The 20,382-nt window shown below is 47.6% G+C and overlaps 1 protein-coding gene across 2 annotated transcripts; it reads right to left on the bottom strand.

Moving 5' to 3' along the window:
• Positions 1-624: 624 nt before the first annotated feature.
• On the bottom strand, positions 625-19,570 carry USP20 (ubiquitin specific peptidase 20). 2 transcript variants are annotated; one of them, XM_075715990.1, is made up of 24 exons: positions 19,462-19,570; positions 19,017-19,070; positions 18,251-18,313; positions 17,971-18,102; positions 17,286-17,382; positions 17,027-17,096; positions 16,317-16,430; positions 15,099-15,177; positions 13,317-13,758; positions 12,251-12,388; positions 10,876-10,988; positions 10,254-10,426; positions 9,683-9,777; positions 9,084-9,117; positions 8,577-8,622; positions 8,128-8,308; positions 7,523-7,649; positions 7,244-7,413; positions 6,530-6,611; positions 6,041-6,149; positions 5,547-5,649; positions 5,212-5,283; positions 4,024-4,208; positions 625-771 (listed from the first exon to the last, which is right to left on the bottom strand). In XM_075715990.1, the coding sequence occupies exons 1-23, from the start codon at positions 19,540-19,542 to the stop codon at positions 4,048-4,050; spliced, it is 2,736 nt and encodes a 911-aa protein (XP_075572105.1). In that variant the 5' UTR covers positions 19,543-19,570; the 3' UTR covers positions 625-771; positions 4,024-4,047. The 2 variants fall into 2 exon arrangements, with proteins under 2 accessions (XP_075572105.1, XP_009487050.1); XM_009488775.2 differs by lacking the exon at positions 625-771 and having other exon boundaries at positions 2,041-4,208.
• Between the last annotated feature and the right edge of the window lie 812 nt (positions 19,571-20,382).

Raw genomic sequence — 20,382 nt, 5'->3', positions numbered from 1 at the left:
CCCAGGGCACTGGAAATTGCCTCATCTGGGAGCCACGAGGACTTGTGGTTGCACAGCTCATAGTAGGTGACACCTGGCCGATAATTTCATTTGAAGCAGCTACATAGAGAGGGGTTTTTTCCCTAAGGTCAGATTGCCTTTTTTTTTTTTTTTTTTTAAACGGAATTTCAGTTGTTCTTTGCCAGCACTAATTAACATCCCTGTCACTTCAGGACAAATCAGTACTGTTTATGAAACAGTCTCCTAGTCTTTGCATTTTTGGGAAATGGCAAATAGGAGGAGGTGTCTGTCTGGCTCTAACTTTGATTTATCTTGAGCAGTATTAGCATTGCTGACTTTAAATAGAAACAGCTCAACCAAATGAGTGATTGAGGGCTGGGAGCTGAAGCCAAGCTGAGCAGTAACTGGGAAGAAAATAAAACGAGCTTTACATACGCTGGCTGCGTCACTGCACACATCGGGCTGTACGGGGTGCTGTGTACTTTGGCCGTTCGCGGGGGTGGAGGTGTGCCACCGGCACCGGTGGGCTGCGGAGCAAGGCTGTGGCCGCGTGAGCGGGCGAAGGGAAAGCTGTGGGGCGCGGGTGCCAGGCGCGGGCCCTGCATCGCCGAGGGCAGAGCCAGTTCCCTCTCCGTGGGCTGAGACGCGACGCGTGCGTCGTAAGGTGAGAGCGTGGGGCGGACAGCGCAGAGAACTTGTCGCCTGTGTATCACGGCTCAGCTGCATCCAGATGATCTGTTGGTGAGGCCATCGTCTGGGCGTGAGAGGAATCTGGGGACGAAGAGCGGCTCATGGAAACTGAACGCCCCAGAACTCCCAGAAGACTGGGGGGAGGGAGCAGATACTGAATACCGAGGCTAGCTCCAACGCATGAATAGTTCTTTCATCTCCCCTCTTCCACAATCAGCAAGGGACCCGATAAGGGAAAAATGAAGTGATTTGCAAAAAGAACCGATAGAGTTCAGCCATGAAACGTAGCTTACGGTGGCAACGGATCCCGCAGCTAGCTGCGTTTGAGACGCGTGCCCAGAGACACCGCAGCTGCCTGCTGCGGGAGTCGGAGAAAAGCAAGGCTGCAGTCAGATTTCAAATGAAAGAGAGATGCAGAACTAAGCTTTGAGTGTTTTAACGGACAGAGGGTAACAAAAAGTACAATTATGGGTTTGCCAGAGCAGCACTAGAGCTGCTTGTCTAGACACTGAATAATCCCCTCCCTAGGGGAGGGCATTCGTTAACGTCTCCTGGAACGTTCCGAGCTGTTCTGCAGTTGCTGAGGTGACGAGGCTTGTTTGCAAGATGCAAGTTTTGGCGGTTGACTTCAAGAACTTGACCAAAGAACGAGCTGTGCGTTCTTATTAACCCATCTCGAGCTCTGTTTCTTCAGCTATTTTGGGCTTTAGCTAACGCGGTGTCTGTCATTCACTGCTCCGGCGGAGAACCGCTCCTGTCCTCCAGCCCCGCGGCCTCGGGCAGCGCTCGCATCACCTGCCGGGTTTAGCAGCTCGATGAATTCACAGTGGCAGAAGGTGCTGGCAAGAGCACGGTGTCTCCTGGGGGCCTGGGTACAAAGCTGCTCTCACGTAAGTGTTACCAGGGAAGTGGAGTGCATCAGCAGTGGCGCCTTTAGCCACAAAACAGCCCGACCGAACACTGCACGGGCTGCCTTCTAGAAACCTAGAACAGCTCAATGAAATGTCAAGTACTTCCCTTGCAAGTTAGTTTCATAGCAGTGAGAGTCACAAATAGCACGAGGCAAACTCAGCTGAAATTGGGTAAATGAAACATGAAGAGGAACTCTTTGTCAGCAGAGACCGAAAGGAGCAGGCGCCCTCCTCTGAACGAGCGCAGTATGATTTATTGGACTTGGGCTACTTGGGCTCGCTGCTGCTCCGAAGGATTTATTACTGGAAAGCCCCTTAGCAGCAGGAAGTTTGGAATTTTTTTTATTTTTAAAAATCTTTCCTAAGCTGTCAGACCCTCTGGCCACGCACGGCAGGCAGCAAGTCATGCAACTTGTTGAATGCACATGTATTTATTGTAACACATTTTCAGCACGGTCTAACACATAAGCACAGGAGCGTTACTACAATCTGTACAGCATCCTCAGAACGGCACGGACAACACAGACATGCAGCCCCACAGGCTCTGCAGCGGATTCGAAGGCGGCTGCAGTAGCTAACAAAGACAGCTTGAAACAATGAGAAATCCCAACAGCGGCTCATTCTCTGACCTCCCCTCGGGCCTGGCTGGGTCTATACAAGCATCCAGTAAACAGGATAGTAAAATTAACATGCTGAACCATTTACAGACACTTTTTTAAAGAAGTTGCCATTTGCAGCAAACATTTGGTCTAAAAAAAAAAAGAAATCTGAAGGCCACATTTTTTCTTTCCAAATTCTCTCCTACTCCCTTTCCCACTTTCTAAGTTAAAAAGAGCAGCCTTTGCCTCCCCCCTCCCTCCTCTTTTACATGAGGCGCTCAGGAGGTCCCAGCCCCGGGCTGAGCCTGGCACCACCAAGGCCCGGCGTGATGCTGTGGAATCCTTCAGCTTCCGGCACCACGAACACACAGTTCGGTTCCTCAGCCCATCAGCGGCCACCTCTGCCTTGCTCTGCTTCCATTAAACTGCACTCAAACACTTGCAAGGATTTCACTATTGCCTTTCTGGCTTACGAGATGAACGAAGAACTTTTAAGAACAGCCCTGCTGAGAAAAGCAGCGTTTAGCCTTTTTTGTCTTCGTTCCTCTGTCCGCTGCCTGCTATCCGATGCTCCATGGCTGCGTTAGCGGCAGTAGATTGGGGAGCAAGTTATTTTTGTTCGCTAAATGAGCCACTGTGCACACAAATGACATCTGTGCTGAGAAGCTGGCATGACCTCAGCACACAGGTGGGGGTTTGTTTGCAGAAAGCAGCTCCTTCCTAACAAGCTGCTTCAACAGCCTGGGGCCTGCGCAGCCAGGCCCCCTCCCCAGCACTGAATTACTGCCCTGTCCAAGGGTGACCCATCCGGACAGGCTCTGTGCGAACAAACGGGCTCCTCCTCATCCTTCGCGCACCCTTTGCTTCTCGTGCCAGGCGTGGGGACAGAGCTAGGCTTACAGCAGGGCCAGGCTGAGAACGGGGCTCCGAACCGGGAGTCCTAAAGCCTGCATCAGAGCTGTCCTGCGTCCCGCCCCAACGAAGCCTGCCCGTGAACAGCTCTGAGTTTAAGCTGCTCGTGTGCCACCCCCGCGAGCTAACACCTGGAAGGCCGCATCCCATAGCTACAAAGCTGCCAGGAGCTTTAGCAGAAAGAGTACAGTGGGAAGCCATTTGGGAAGGAGGACTCGTCTTCCAGCTTTGTTCTCTGAAAACGTGCTGACCGCATGAAATCAGATACAAGGAGAAAAAAAAATTCTGCAGGACCATGAAGGTGTGGCTTTAAGGGCCGGGGAGAAAGAAACAGCCTCTTTCAAAATTCCTTAGTCGATTGCAACTGAATTTACAAGAATTGGATAAAAAGCAAAACTAGGAAGTTGTGACAGCTGTGCACCACCAGCACAAAACTACCGAGAGACCTTGTGGCTTTAGTCAGCTTCAAATAACAAGTTTCTCTAGTTGCAACACCGCCCACTGGAAACATAAATAATGTTTCATTGTCTTTATACATTGGAGTTTTTAAAAAAAAAAGTGCCAAAAGCAAAACCTGCAAAGGAACAGAGACTCAGTTCAGTGGGGGCAAGCTGAGGGTGCTGGTTTCTTGTAAGCAAACAAAAGGGAGAGGGCTCGGGTCAAAACAGATCCTAGTGTCGTACCACAGCTCTAGCCAGAGATGAATTACAGAGAAGCTGATTTTTCTCCCAGTCTTGCCCAGCACCACCCCATGTTCAAAGCCACATGAAAGGACGGCGGAGGAAACCTGCCTTCCCCAGAAGTGGTGGTGGGAGCTGCACACACACCTGCAAGTATCAGACAACGGAAGAGGTTTGACTCCTCAGGATGCCCCAGCCTTCCATCCCCACACGGACGTATCTGTGCCATACCTTCCCTGCCCCATCCCGCACAGATCACACAGCCCGTGTCTCTGCTTCAATCTTCTGCTCCGCGTGTAGGTTTTCCAGTTCTTGGACCTGGGCCACGTTCTGTCTGATCGCAATCTCTGGGCCCCCTCCGTACAGCGTGCTTAAATAAATCCACGTCTCCTCGGAAATCTGCCCGTAGTCAGCACCTGAAAGGGACAACGGCAGTAATCGGAGGTGCAGCCAGCAGGCCCTCGGGCTGTGCAGCCCTCGGAGGGAAAGGTTGTGGGTGTCCTCTCCAGCCACCCAGGCCTGCACAGGCCCACCCCAGGAAAAGCAAGGCACGAGTGGTTCCTGCAGCTGCACGGCCCGGACCCACGGAAGCCCGGGCTGGGCTGGCAGCTCTGCGCCGCAGGGCTGTGGCCACAGCCATCCCCCCAGCCCTCCGCAGTGCCACCTGCTGCTGGGAGCCACCGGGGCCCCACGGCAGCGTAGCCAACCGCTGTGGGGTCACTTCTGCCTTTCCCCGAGAGGAACCGAGCAGCGACAGCCCAGGGTACCAGGGCCTGCCTGACCCCCTCCCAAGCAGGGCAGTGAACGAGCTCTCAGAGCCCAGGGGTCTGCAAACGCGCGCTCAGACACACCAGGCCCTGGCAGCTGGGGTTGCACTGCCTGGGAGAGACTGAAAATGCTCCTCCGAGCTGTCCTAGGAGGGACGCCTTAAGGTGGTCAAAGCACAAAGCAGGGAACGCAGAGTCCTTTGCCATAAAGGTTACGGAGGAGGAAAGCAAAAAGGGTTGCTCTGAGAGGTAACCAAGATACAAATGCAATCTTTGAGGCCAGCACGAGCAATGCTATTTCACAAGCTGGTCACCACAGCAGGTGCTGAGTAAAGAAAAGATCAAGGAGCAAGACAAGATCAAAGCTACAACGCGGGGCAAAGGCAAGTGGTGGAAGGGGCCCAGGGAACAGCAACAGCAGGGGATGGGGGGCTGCAGGCTTTGCTGTAGTCACATCAGCAAGCTGGTCGTGCAGGAGCTGCCGACGGAGACCCGAGACGGCTCACTCAGGGCAGTCAGCACAGGGGTGTGCAGGGAACTGTCATCCTCTGCAACACCATCTTGCTGTGACCGCTCCACCAGGGACAGCTAGATCCAGTGGAACGTCCTTCACCTTCTAGAAACACCGCAACACAGCAAGCACAAGCCTTACCCTGCTTAACTTGCACGTGGCCACCTGCTTTTGTGAGCGCAATCTTGCTGTTGTCAATTGGTCCGGGAGGCTCTGTAAGGGGAGAACAAACATGTCAAAACCCATTCTGCTTTCCACATTGCCACCAGATTCAGCTTCCTTCCCGAGCTAGCGCTCTTGTTATTTCTGCCCTCCCCTTGGGGACCTGCAGGCAGTCTCACTGGTGTGTGAACTCCGTTCAGCCTCAGGTCATACCAGCCAGGTGCCGTGCTCGCCGAGGAGGTGCACCTCGCAAATAGACTTGTTTCCATCCTACCTCTCACCCCAACAGACTCCAGCAGTCCCTGGCTTCTTACCATTATCCTTCCCCTTGACAAAGGCTTCCCACTCACGGAACCACTGCATGCTGATACAGTAGATGACGCTTGGAGACTCCTCTGCCTGGAAAGCCTTGTTCAGCTGGGAGAGCAGAGGAGAACAGAGACATGCAGGGAGGATTTAGTCACTCCTGAGATCTGGAGGAGCCCCTTCTTTTAACCGTAAGGCAGCTTTGCCATTCTTCAGAAGAACCCCTGTAATTCTACCACCTTCCTCACAACCTACTCACTAGAGCAGGCAAGAGATTAGGATAGTTTCAAACTTTGTGTCTGCATGCAGCCGCGCACAGCACGACCGTGTTCCAGCTGTGCCTCCCCGTGCTGTTAGCACTGGGGAACCCCAAGGTCAATCCCCTGGCCGTGCTGTAGATCATGTTCTGGAAAACAGGGGCAGGAGTTTTCCACTAACTGACAGGTCTCCCATTTCCCACCTCTGCCCTTTGCCATTGCTTCCAGATGCTTCCCATACGAACCTTGATGAAGGTGTCAATTTCAATTCTCCTGCGTTTGGCCAGAGCTTCAATCTCCACTTGGCAAATCGAGCACACGTACAGATGGTTCACAGCAGGGCCGCCCCCGAACCTGAGCACAGGAAGAGAGGGAGGGGAATGGAGAACTGCAGGAGAATGGGAGTGCTTCCCAGCCCTGAATCCTACAGAGATGGAATTTTATACTACTACAGACGCTGGTGAAGGAGGTGCAAGTGCAGCCGTTTTCTGAATGGAGAGTACTGCCTTTGCTCAACACAGCGAAGGTCACAATATTGCTCTGGGACAATGCATTGATAGAGCTCGTTTTGGTTTAGATGGGGAGGCTCTACCAGATACAAGTCTTTGCCAGTCCACACCAAGTACCGCACGCCTTTAAGGTGCCCCGGGAAGGGATTACGTCTTTGTCACTGCCCAAGGTGTGAAACAAAAACAAAAACTCATTGGGAGGAGGAATGAAGTGGCCATATTCACCTGTTGTAGAGATATTCCCACACGTTCTGGGGCAGAATCACAACCAGGTCATCGATGTAGTGGTACTTATTAGGAGGGATCCCTGTGGAGGAAAGGCAAGGGGGAGAGTTAACCAGGGAACTCATTATTGCTGGGTAAAAACATGAATAAAAAAAGGCAGATCTTCCTTGCTGAAAACTCCTCAATTCCAGAATCTGCTTCCTCTGCTAATGGCAGACAGTCAAGAGTTCATTAATTGTGGAGGTTTCTCAATCCATGGCCTCAATTTCTAATCAAGTGCTTCATTTCCAATTGGTGATTTATAAACATGAGGGCTCCCCAGCATGACAGATGAAGAAGCAGAACAGTAAAACGTGGTATCAGCTCTCTTCAGCAGCACGTGCTCCATTCTCCAAACAAACACCAAAGGCCAACCTTGCTAATAGGGTAACAGAGATAAACACTGCCTTATCTGCTTTCTACAGGTTTGTTTTTAAAAACAAATGGAGAACTGAAAACTTTTGTTTCCCAGCACTAGACATCCCTCCGGGCCTCTGATCAGCAGGACAATGGGGTGATTGTCTCATCTCTCCCTGAGCGGGCTGGAGTTTCTGCCAAAGAAGCGGATCCTACTGCAGCGTACACCATATCAGGACTACAGCTGGAGCTTTTTTTGCTGAAGCGTAAAGGTATGGCTGAGAGTTGCTATGCCTGGGTCCAGCAGCACTGCCTTACCTCCATGAGAGCACAGAAAGGTGTGATTGGTGATGGGACCAGGCTCAGCAAAGGTGTTGAATTTATTGAGCCACTCTCGAGAGATGTAGAACTGCAGTAAACTGTGCTCCTTCATGCTGGCAAGGGACACAACTTTCTGACGCTCTCGCACAGCCTCTTCGCTGCTTTTCCTTAAGTAGGGAAGAGAAAATAAGCAATTCCTGAAAACTTAGTTTTCCAAGTACATCTCTAGGTGTTCTGCAGCCAGTAAGGGACTGCTGCATCCAGGGCACTGCTCACCTGTAGAACAAGACATAGGCTTCTGCGTTCTGTACCACGGTCTCGTGGACTTCAGTGACGTACTGGTCATCAAACTCGTACCACTGGCCATTGATCACGTTCTGGCAGTAGGCTATGTAATGCCCACCTGTAACAGAGAAAACACCACACTGCCGGGATTCGGAGTGCAGACAGAAGTCAGGCGTGGGATAATGTCAGCAGCACAAACAGGATTAGCTGCTGGCAGAGAATGGAGAGAGCGCAAAAAAAAAAAAAAAAAAAAAGGCGTAATTCCTGTTCAGGCAAGCTTTGCAGGAGCGGTGGAGCCTGGCACTGTCACCCTGATTTGCCTTCCTTGGAAAGGGCCTCTCAGTGAGACTGAGCATCGGGAAAGGGTTTGAGCCAAGCCAGTGGTGAGGCTGAAAGAGCTGCAGGGGATCTGTCAGAAAGCTGCTCAGTTCACTTTTCAAAGGGTAGAGGCTGAGCAAGCCTAGGAATGAAGGGGACAGGTCTTACAGCGCACTTCACCCCAGACGTGTTGGCTAGTCTTGGAACATGCTTCTGCTTTGCTCATGCTCATCTCGTTCCTGTTCACCTCTGCCTGTACTCACAGAAAAAGGACTTACTGCCTGCTGTGCCATGGTGACAGATGACTGACAGGAGATCGTAGGTGGTGATCTGGGAGACACACTCCTTGGCTAGGAAAGGTCGCAGATCCAGCCCTTCCAAGGGGAAGGAGACATGACTGTTGATCTTGAAGGAATACATCACCTCATGCCGGAACCGTTTCAAGTGGATGCAAAGAATCTAAAAGACCAAAGACAGGGAACACCAAAGCACAGTTTTGCCGTGGGTATTCTGATCCGACAGCACATCTCTGTGCATCTGATCTTTGCAAGAGTTCTTTGCCTGTTAGCCATGAATCCTGCTGGCTCAGCAGCTTAGAATGGGGAAGTCTCTTCTGGTCTAGATAAAGGACTTTGCCGCCAAAACAGACTGCTGTTTCTGTTCTACCTCTAGCCAGCTCCTCAGTGGCTGCTGAAAGAAAACCAGGACACAAGGTGCTTTTACTCACCTCTGGTAGACGGAGGACTTTGCAGTACTTTACTCCATTCCGCAGTCTGAGGGAGAAAAAGAGACAAGCCGTGAGAAATCTCTGAAGCAAAGGGATGCCAAAAGGCAAGACTGGCTCTTGCTCTGGCTGGGTCTTGCTCGCTTTGAAATCCAAGACAAATCCTCAATTCCAGCAACAACAAATTCAGGCTCTTTGCAGCATCCTTCCCAAATGAAGCATGGCACGAGCAGCGTGTCATGCCTCTTCTTTCTAGTACAATAGTCCCATTACTGCCAAGCCACATCCCTGTTCATATCCTTCCTTCTTTCTTTTCCCCACAAAGCCAGCACTCTTCCTATCTGCGATCAGTGACCTCTCAAGACCAGATCTCTAATTTAAAGCAAGGCAGATTTTACATGCCACTCAGCAGAAGAAATGTCCAGGCAGCGGGCATAGCAAAATGTTTGACAGGAGTACAGAGAAACGACGTTCCAAAAATGCAACACAATACAGATAATGCAAACTTACTTTTTACACCTTTCACAACTGTACATGTTGTCTCCTGTAGACAAAGAGAAAAAAGTCATTATGCAGTTACTCAGAGCACACAACGCTGATATGGCTACATTTCCATCCAGTGTAGAGAAACCAAGTTAAGTGACCTCTTGGGAAGCCAGGGTGAGAAGACATCAAAACCAGCACTTCTCTCAATAAGTGCAGGCAAAAAGAGAATGCAGTCAACTAGCAGAAAAGTATACAGTTGCCCACTGACACAAGTGAATACAACAAATTGTTTAAGTCCTCTAGAGCTTATGGAGTTGATGCAGAAAGCAAAGAAACTAAGGCAGCTAAGGAGCCACAGCACTCACAACCAACAGCCACGTCTGCTCCTTGCTGAAGACACCCTCACGCAGATTCAGAATGAACAAGCCCCACCTGCTCAGGGTGCTTAAACTCGCTTCTGCTCAGAGATGCTGCACTGCCAACTTTTGGTACTGCCAGTCTCTAAGTGAAATACTGAGGCAGGATTTCCAGGAGGTTTAATCCGCCTCCAAAATGCATGTGAAATACTCTTCCATGCGGTTTTCCTTGTTTTGTGCTGTCAGACCCCACTAAAGAAAACTCACCCTTCAACTCATCTGCTGCAAAAAAGGCAGCAAGGCAATCCTCCAGCGTCACAACAGGACCCCAAAACCAGCTAGGGATACAGGACACCACAAATCTGCAGAAGAGAGGGGATCAAGAGAAAGTTATACATAAAATAGCGGGACACTTTGGCGTACAAACCCCCAAACGGATGATGGGTTTCCTTCTAGCTGTAGGTCCTAAGCTCATCACACATCCCAGAGCAGGGAAAACATGATTTCTCTCAGCTGATGTTCCTACTGTGATTGCTTAAACTGGAAATGATCTGGAAAACTACACCAGGAATTAATTTGCTCTGGAGGGCAAGACTGAGCTAAATGCAGAAATGAGGGATTCCCAGCTGCACAAGAGATCTCAAGGTGTATGACAGAACTAGAGGAACAGTAGCAACTGGTTTACATTAAAAGACTCAAAGACCTGTGAGGTACCACATACTGTCGGCCAAGGAACCATTACAATTGTCATTCTGTAAACACCACTGGTTAGGGGTAGCTGCCTCCCAGCTCTGCAGGGAAAACCCCAGAAGAAAGAGGTCCTGCACAGGGAACATACCTCCGGATATACTCCATGATGAAAGCAATCCAGCCTTGTGAGGCATAGTTGTCCCCACATGCCCCTGTCTTAGCTGGCACGTTTTGGTAGATGGCAGAGTGCAGCTTGGCCAAGTCCTCCTTCCCTGGGATTGGGAGCGACAGGTCCTGGAATGTCTCCACTGTCGTAGAAACCTGGAAATAATCAAGAGGAAGAGGTCTGAGTTTCCTGTGTGTGTAATGGAGCTGGGACCTGACCTTCATCACCTTTTATCACTGCTTGGATTTTGTCTAGGCTAGAAACCTGAGCTGGTGGTAAGAACAACTCGCTCTGGCTAATTATTCTTCACTGCTGTCAGCAGGATGAATTTTGCCATGGTTTTTGTAGCACTGGAATCAGTTTTCTAATATGAATGTGATATTGCTAGGCCAACTCAGTAACACAGATAAGCAAACAGACCCCTACAGAGAAATACGACTTCTTGGCATGGCAGGTTCCTCACACCTCCCCCATCATCCAGCTTTATCATTTTCACAGGCCTACTGCATCCCACAGTGTTTGGAAATAGGAGCACCATTTCCTAAGAAGAGATCTACAAGCTACAAGACTCTGCTCTTTGACTGACAGCCACCAGACGACTCACTCTGTCACAGGTGAGGCACTGCACCAGGCTGAGAATGGAGCCATCGAAGATGTCAGAAATCACACTGCGATAACGAAGTTCTTTCTTCTTTTTCCCAGAAGCCTGCATCTGGGCTGAAAAACAAGGAAGCCCCATCATGTAGCAACTCCTTCCCAGTCTCCTGTCTCAGTAGAGTCATGCAGCTGCACAAGAACACAGGGCAAGCGCTGTCCTGCGTGTTCAGATGCCACTTGCATGCCAGTAAGACAGTGGAGCCCGTTGTAGACTGACATGAAGAACACAGATCCTTCGGGTGGTACAAGAAAGGGGGAGGTAGCCAATGGAACCACACAAACGTTCCAGCTCTCAGCAGGCAGAAATTGTCTCACTGGAAATGCCATTTCCATCCTATTACTACATGTTTAGAAGCCTGGCACTGCCACAGAAAGTCCCTGCTTTTCTGAGGTCTTGCAACATTTTGCTCTAAGCTTTACACTTTACTTCCTCTTCTTCTCCCACACCTGCCTCTGTACTTTGTCCTTTTTTTTTCCCCCTCTGACATTTACCATGTGCTCCCCAGGCATCTTGCACTGGAGAGGACTCTCTACAGCAGGGACTGGCCAAACACACAGTTTTGTTTAATAACCCTTTAATAACACGTGCAAGGAGACAGAGTGCTTTTTATCCGGCTAGAACATCTGTGGCTGTGGTGACCTCAGCCAAGGGGCTGGGACACAGTTGAGAAAAGAATGCCATTACTGAACAGCTGTAGCGACAGTGGTATGAGCACACGCCGTTGTGTCTGCAGACTACGCGATGCTGAGGGATTTCGATTTGCAGTTTGCTTGGGATGAGGAGACCAGTTTGATAACAACAAAAGCCAGGCTCCACTCTGAAGCCTAACAATGCTCCCAGCACTGGATTGACATCTGCAGCATTAATTCTTTCATTGTGAGCCCAAGATGTCTGAGGCAGGAAGCTCTCTCGGTAACATCATCTTACCGTTCTTTGGCCCACATGCTATGAAATTCAAGTCTGGCAGACAAATGTTTACACATCTCCACACTCCCCTAAAGGGACAGAGTTTGTGCCTGGGCCTTCATAGCCATTTTGTTAATAACAAATACAGCATGCAGATGCAGATATGGAAATCGTTTCAGGCTCCAATATAAGAGCATACTAGACCATCTGTTGTGCCCAGAGCTTGACTTTACCAGCAGGTTTACTGTAGTCTTTGCCTAGTACTATTTTAGAAAGCACTGATGTCCAGGGGAATCAGCACTTTGTACAACTGTTAATCAAGAATCATGACGGATTCCTTCTCTCTCCTGTAAATTAACCCCTCCTCCTCTACCTGCTCCCCCCTTTGCCTCCCAGCATACACGCTTTGCACTACCTTTCTTGAGTACATAGGAATGTCCAAGCCTGGCAGGACTGGAGCGAGGAGGACTGCTAGAGAGCTTGGAGTGCATTTCATGATGGACTGGACTGCATGGGCGTGAGGAGCAGCGCACGTAGGCATCATTGTCGGGTTCTGTTTGGGAAAAATGGGGAGGGAGAAGAGCACTGGTGAAAACCCCAGTTATGAAAGACAACCCGACTGCAGTCAGCATGAGCCCAGCTCTGCATTCCAGCACAGAATCTTTCCCAATATACACAGCTCAGTGTCTATTAACTGTCCTGCTTGCACAGGTTGGCAGATAGAGATTCCTCAGTGCATGGATAAGAGTGCAGAGATATACTGAACGGCTAATAATTACATTTAAAAAAAAAAAACCCCACCATTTTTTCACACTTATGACTAATTAGGTTTTACAGCTTGCTCCTGTATCCCTAATGTACATAAACAGCATTGCTGCCTCCAGTGCCAGTTGGCAGAGTGAGACTCTTACATAAAGAAGTGTTGAAAGATCGGATATGTTCAGTTTGAGGTGACTCCACACCTACGTCTTAACTGCTGCTCTTTTCTTCTCCCTAAGACACAGAAATGCACAAACTGTGCATCTCCCTTTTCTCTCCACAAAGCCCACAGTCCAAGATGAACAAATACCTTCTTCCACACCTTTTCCACAGCTAGTATTTCCCCAGGCCAGCCTATCAGATAAAGCAATGTACATATATAAAACCTTTTTCCTAAATTAGGAAAAGGCATAAATACAGTGTTTGTAGGTTTGGCAGAGGCAGCTATCACTGCCTGCAGGATGTAGTTTTTACTCAGTTCCGTAGCACTGCAGCCCAGCTAAGCACCTCTCTGGCTCACACATTACGTTTTCTTAGAGAACAATTGTGCACGAAGACAGAACTACTCCCAGGGACACTGAAGAAAGTCTTGGATACAAAATCTTTTGAAAACCGTAGGAGGAGCAGTCACATTATATGTTTGCCACTGCACTACCGCACTGTCCCTGCATAGGATGATAACATGTCTTTTCACACATAACACGACTGGAAGAGGCGTATACCTGGTGTCCTACATGGGCTGGCAGGACGGGGAGCTGGCAGCATCTCAGGTGAGGCTCTACCATCAACTGGCATCATAGTAGTATCAACATCTGCATCCTCATCCACCTGCTCCGAGTTGCTGCGCCGATGGCCACAGGAGAACTTTCTGTCCTTCATCCTCTCTTTCTCAGAGATCCCTCTCCCTGCTTCATCCTGGATCAGCAGCTCTGTCTCTGCCAGAGAGCTGCTGCCCATGCCCCCTGTGGTCCGACTTTGACCATCTCCTTCACCCCTGTCACTGCTCGAGTCACAGGAGAGGAACTCGTCCTCTGAAGGACTTCGGTCACCCTCTCGCTTGTCGTCCTGGTCACTGGTATCCAAATCCCTCGTCTCTGCAATAATTGGTTCCTTCAGTTCTTCATGAAGCTGATCCATCAGGCACCGCAGGAACTCCTGAGTGTCCTGAAAACCAGGAGTAATTCCATATTAGTATCCATCCAGAAATGGAGCAAATGACAGGGGCAAAAGTGGAGTGGAGATGGCTCCACTCACAGCCTCTTTCGGTGCTACCCACAAAGGTTAGCCACCTCTGCAACACAAGGAGACCCTGCTAAAGCAGAGAGAGTACCATGGCCACGTACCAAGAAGCCTGTCTGCTACGTATTTTTTTTTAACTCCTAAATGATAAAAGGGCCAATTTTTATCTAAACATCTCCAGCTGAAAGACACAAGACACTGAAAAGCCAGAGAGCAGCTGTAGCATGTAAACCATGAGCTTATTTATCAGGGATTTACTACTGATAAGAGGCGAGAGACAAGGAGAATGAAGACAGCAGGCCATAGAGAACAGACTGTTACCCACAAAACAAATTTCATGAACACTGACTTCTGCTCATGGCAATCCCTCTCTTAGAGAGGGCAGATTAAAATCTTTAATAAATAGGGAATGGAACCAGAAACCAAAGACCATACAGTCTAGGTGCAAGCTCCTACATTCGTAACACATGGTAAAAGAGCTGATACATTGGCTTCAAAGGACCTGCTGGAAAGCAACTTGGTATTTTGACAACTCCAGAAAGTTAATTATGCTGTTTCTGTTATTTTATGGAAGTCTGGCTTTTAGCCTGCCCTGTCTCCCTTTCAACTTTATCTCTTTACAGCTGAGAGTTTTCCAATCCAACATACTTCACATCAAAGATAAATATAAAAGTTCTTTCATTAATCATTATTTTTATCCTCTGTTTTGATTTCCTGTCAGTATCACAGTTTAGATGTACTGTCACATCTCTTGTAAATTTTCTAACCATAGTTTGATGTTTACATTTTATTCTAAAGAAGATAAAAACTTCAAAGAAAAAAAAAGGACACTATCTTTAAATAGGATTCACTTTGCTGTAATTGCCCAGAAAAAGAATAGAGAACAGTCATATCTTTAACTTTTTAGTGTAGATTTATCCAGGTTTCTCAGCTCTGACATGAATAAATAATACCTAACTCTCATACAGCAGGTATCAATAGATCTCAAAGCCCTTTATAAAGGACGTGACCATCATAATTTCAGAGGTGAGAAAGCTGACACAGCAAAATGCACTGATTTGGTACCAGCAAGCCAGAGGCAGAGCCTGGAAGAGAACCCAGCTCTCCTAAATCCCACCCAAGTGCTCTATCAGATCACTAATACTGACACAAAATGGGCATGACCCCTGAGCTCAAGCTCTTCCTTCTGAACACAAGCACCACCGTTGCAGGAAGAAGAATCCCACCATCTTTGGAATAATGGCATGTTTTTGTTGAGGCCCCACCTGCTGTGCATAGCCTCGGAACATGGGGTTGACGAGTTTAATTCCATGGGATAGGCTGCTTGGAACAACGTAACTCGGGCTGTTTAGATATGGGGGGAGAGAAAAAAAAAAAAAGTTAGTTTGCTTATCAGGCCTGGAGCCAGTTTGTCTAATAAGCCATGTAACAGGGTGTGGTAACTAGTTAAAGAGGACAAAAGATAATTATGCACCTGCAAAGCCTAGGCATGTATGTCTCTATTAGCTGGATGACATACAAATTGAGAGACAGAAAACATCTCGCAGTCATTTCAGCCTATCCTTCCAGAGAGACTCTTCCCTAGAGCACATTTGACTTAATGCTCTGTCCGCATTTTGAATTGTCCCAAGTGATTCTTTCCAGAGCAGGGTTTTGCAATTAGTTACTTGGTTTGATTTTGCAGCACCGTGTCTGTCTCAAAATCTGGGTGGGCTGGCCACCCACTGAATGATGTAAATCAAAACCAATATTAAAATGACATTATATTGCTTCAAAGTCTACAGCCTTTTCTTCCAGAAAGACACAGTTCACTTTTGCTCTGTATCTTACTTATCCCTTGTTAACAACTAACATGAAACAAACATGCAATGCCATTTAAATTCCTAGTTTGATTTTTTTCAATTGATTGCACAGAGCTGACCTCTTCAGATTTAAACAGAACTGCATTATTTTACGCTGTCCTTTGAACTGGTCTAGAATCTGAACCAATAGCAAACATTTCCGAAAACATCACCTGCATTTTCCACTCTCTTTGGTTAAAATCTCTGTATCACTTTTTCCATCCAAATCATCAATCCCTCTGCTAATCAAGAGCAGTACAATTAAGTGCTGGTCAGTCCATGCAAAATACTCAGAAATGGCCAAGAGCATTCCCTTACTCCATCATTTTTTCCTTATTGCCAAAAGGGGAAGCTATATTTAAAAAAAAAACAAACAACCCAAACAACTCTTCCTTTTTAAAATTTTAACATTAAGCATGTATTCTTTTCACTGACATCCATATGCCCATTTTATCACCGGTAGCAGGATATGGGATCTCCTAGATAGGTGGGAATCCTCACATACCCATCTGTGTAGGGTTTGAACTACCTTAGACAATGCACTTATCCCTGAAGATCAAATTTCCTCTTTGCTGATGCCAGACTTCAGGACTAACATAACTACAAAACCTGCCCAGGTTAGATTAGGGAGTGACCACTCACCGTTTCTTATGCCAAACCTCAGACACCAACTTCTGGTAACTTTTGCACAGTGCTGGTTTCTTATCTGTACGGACCAGTCCACCACATTCCAGAAAAAATTGTGTGAGAGGTGGGCTACAAGAAAAAAAAAGAAGAGAAGAATTCAGCGCACAGAAATTTCTCCTCTGCTTCTATTTAAGGGTTTATCAAAACTTAAATGCATGCCTTTTTCAAAAGCATGCTTAAGATACTGGTTTTTTTAGATCGAGGGAAGAAGTGATTCCAGATGCAGACTTGTCTCCGAACTTGAAATAAATGAAAAAGGCTGATCTTAATCTGTTCCCAGTATAGAGAAGAGATCCTGGAATTAGGTCTCAGCAGTATGGCTAGAGAGTATTTTAGGATCTGGGTGGTTAGAATGATATCACTGGGGAGAATAAAGAGATGTGACATGCTTCCCCATGCAATAAATACATTTCTGTTGCAATGGAAATGATGAAGTTTTACTTCCAGCGCTCACCTAAACACAAGTCTTGTATGTAGCCACAAGCTGGCTATTCACTAGTTTCCTACTTGAAAACTTCTATAGCCCTAAAAAACCAGTAAATTTTTCTGCACCTAGCCTGGCTTATTTCTCTTTGCGAGACTCATGAAAGTCTCAGATCAGAGGTGCCACTTTTGATGTTTAGTGACATCTAGTAAAGACTCTACTGAAAGGCCCTAATGCCTACCAGTTAGAGAGAGCCTGAAGTGCTGCATTCATGTAGCAGGAGTTCCCAAGATTTTTCATTCCAGTAAGGCCTAAAGCACAAACAAGAGAGGCATGAAACACTTTCCAGACGTGCTGCTTTCTACATTCCCCGCCAAAGAAGAAGGAATTCAGCCCTTTCTGCCAGTCTCCACACTCTGCTCCTAGGACCCTCTCAGTGCAGGTCCTACAGATTGCACAGTTACCCTCACAGCCCTTTCATCCACTCAATGCAGAGTTACCTCTTGGTTTCAAATCGTCATCCTCCGATTCAGATTCACCTTCATCAGCCACTGCAATTGGAACAGCTTTCAAAGGGTGAGCAGGCAATGGAGAATCCTAGATTAAAGACAGAGAAATAAGCATCAGTGAGAGGCCTGTTTTGAAAGATGAATTGTGAGAGATATTATCTTACACATAAGTTGAGCCAGCCTTTAAAAAGAAGCACACTGGAGAGAGAAGAACCAGTTGCACTGTCTACCCTTCTCACTAACGCAAGGAGGGAGTGGAAATAGTACCATTACTGCTTCCAGTGCACATGATGAGAGAGGCATCAGGAATATGCAGCAGTGTCACAAGTACATGTGTTTCTGGTCTGACAGCTAAAACTGCCATGGGCCATGCACTGAAAATGAAGATGTGACAGCTGTTGTGGTTCCTCCTAGAAACAGATGCCCCATAGAAGAGGCTAGGAAAGGTTAAAAATAAAGTCAGAATGGATATTCCAGTCATCTGGAAGTCTTCTTGCTGGGAGATCCTATAAGACAAGGGTATTGGTCTTCTAGCTACAGGTAGCCACTTTCAGTGAAAGAGTTCCTGTCACAACAAAAGCTGGGACAATAGCAGAAACCTCGTGGCTAGTTTTGCAACAGGTAAACAAAAACCCTGCCAAGCATTCGACCCTGCCACATTGTGACACAGACCCACCGGTTCAGTGAACTTTACTGGCGGTGACTGCGTGTGCGTTGCCAGCCGCTGGTCCAGGAACACCTCCTTTTCACAAGCGTAACACCACACACGGAAAGTGGTCAGATTCACCGTCAGGTTGTGCTTTTTGGCCTAAAAATTAAAAGGTGAAATAATGAATCTGATTTGACAGCTGGCTCAAGTTGAAACACTGGACTACCAGAACAGGGTAGAGGAGGATTAGGTAATGGGAAAAATCCAACTCTGTCTGTCTTAAGACGGACAACAGAGAAAAGTTCACCTGTGCATGAAGTGTGCTGTGGTCAGCAAAGGACTCCCCACAACCAACATAAGGACAACCAATCTAGCAAGAGAAAAGAGCAAAAGTACAATGGGCACAACAAATTAGACCCTTCACAAAATAGTCTGCAACTCCAGTCCCACCAGCAGCTGTGACTTCAGAATTGATCTTGCCAGTTTTCTAACCTGATTTTTATTCAGGGCCCAGAATAAGACAGAAAATTGGAATTGTTTGATTTAAGAAAGAAAACCTGGAACCAAGTTTGCACCCACATAAAGGCTCCATTCCAAGGCAATTGGTCCAATGGGCAGCTCATTTGAGCAGTCTCAAAACGTCTGGGCATTCCAGTGTAAAAATAAACTGCCCCTGCCCGCCTGCATGGCCCTTGTCATTCCTTTCCGCCTCGCTGCCCTGAGCAATGTCTTCTGAGGTCTCGCACTTGCAGCCTCCCTTCCCAGCTGCCAGCAGAGGCAGAAGCCAGCCAACAGTCAATGCCGGGCATTTTATTCATTCCTATCGGGACTACCAGGGGGCAATCACCTATGAGGAGTGAACCATTACACCCTGGCGTATCCTGACAGCGTTAGCCTTTAATCTAGGGAGTCTTTTCCTTAGAATCCATCAAAAAATGGAGGCTAGTTCTACTGTGAACCCCCTTTTTGCTTCCCACTCTTTTTTCTTCCCCAGTACAATACTTTCTTTTTTTTTTTAAATGATATTAAGAAGTCCCACCACATCATGCACACAAACAGCAAGCCGTTTTTACCTGAAGACAAGCCCAGAGATTTGGTCCCACAGCTCCACAAGACTGGCAAGTTCCCTGCATATTCATGATAAAAGAAGGTTTGTTTGCTTGTTTGGTTTAAGTAACCTAGCCCTTCAAGAGTGGGAAACTTCTCTGTAAGACAGGCCTTGCCAACCTGCAGCTCACAGTATTTCATTTCTTAATATCACGTTTCCAATTAAATACATGCTTTGCAGCGCTTTAGCTAAGTGACACATTTGAGCAGGATAAAATGACAGTGAGAAACAGATCAGATGGGGTCGACAAAGGCTTACTTTATGGACCCTGTGCAGGGTACATCAGCACTGGAAGCAGAGTTTCTGCCTCTCCACTATGGAGATAGGCAGCATTTTCTTCGAAAAGCAAACATGCAAACCCATGCACAATCGCTAAAAGGGAAAGGACTGACAACCAGAATACCCTGTACCTTGGATTTGAGGAGCAGATCATCCCTGGTCACCTCTCCTATGGAATCCAGGTGAGGACAGATGTCTCTTGTGTCCCCCATTTTCACCAACGCTCACCTGCGGGGGGGGTGTTCTCCTAGGACAAGAAAGGATAGTTCCTTTCAGCTACGTCAGATTTGCTCTCACAGATTGTAAGAAGATAAATGAGCATGTTTTGTATATTAGAGATTACGATACCCGTCTTTAAGGTTCAGAGATCAAAACAAATCTAAATCTGGAGCCAGCACAGTTCTGACCCATTGTTGAGTGGATGCATTGTGGTATTGTAAGTAAGCAAGCAAGGCAACAGGGAGGAGAAGGAAACACATAGATAAAGCTAATAATCTGTACAACGAGGAATGCGCGTTCAGAAATGTAGGGAGGTGCTCAGTACGCAGGCGTAGCTTCAGCAGCACAGCTGCCGACTCGGTTTCAGGTATGGGGATGGATTTGCTGCAGCCTCAAAATGACAACAGCGGTACAGTGACCCACTGACCACCCTCTTCTTAATCTTAAACTCCCAGACTGTCCAGATCACGTAGCATCTCTGAATGATGCAGAGTCCTACAGCAATAAATAACAACTCCCATTAACTCATATATGCTTTACATACGTAACTTAACTGGTCTTGTATACCACGAATACTCCGTACCTCATGAACCTGACTAGACCGATAAGCTACGCTTTCCCCCCTAGAAACCGCGAGTTACATGCTAGCTCAGCAGGTAGGGTGGGAAAACAAGTGTGGTGATCTGCACCGACTTCCTCTTGCCAAACACAAACACACAGCCATGAAAAGATACAAATCTAATTAGCTTGTTTGCATGAAACTTAGATTAAAAGTGAAAGGGCGCCGCAGCCCAAGACCCGAGTATTTAGCCTATGGTGTCTAGGGGCTTCAT

This window comes from Pelecanus crispus, chromosome 9, assembly GCF_030463565.1.
Source record: "Pelecanus crispus isolate bPelCri1 chromosome 9, bPelCri1.pri, whole genome shotgun sequence".
Classification (NCBI taxonomy): domain Eukaryota; kingdom Metazoa; phylum Chordata; class Aves; order Pelecaniformes; family Pelecanidae; genus Pelecanus; species Pelecanus crispus.
The sequence above is the reverse complement of the archived record's forward strand: the minus strand, read 5'-3'. Positions and strand labels throughout refer to the sequence as shown.

Bases quoted from the DNA above. Each gene is read 5' to 3' on its own strand.
- USP20 (XM_075715990.1), bottom strand. From the start codon at position 19,542: ATGGGGGACACAAGAGACATCTGTCCTCACCTGGATTCCATAGGAGAG. The intron at 19,071-19,461 runs GTACAGGGTATT...ATGAATATGCAG, and splicing joins ATCTGCTCCTCAAATCCAAG to GGAACTTGCCAGTCTTGTGG. The intron at 10,427-10,875 runs GTGAGTCGTCTG...GATTATTTCCAG, and splicing joins AGTGCCTCACCTGTGACAGA to GTTTCTACGACAGTGGAGAC.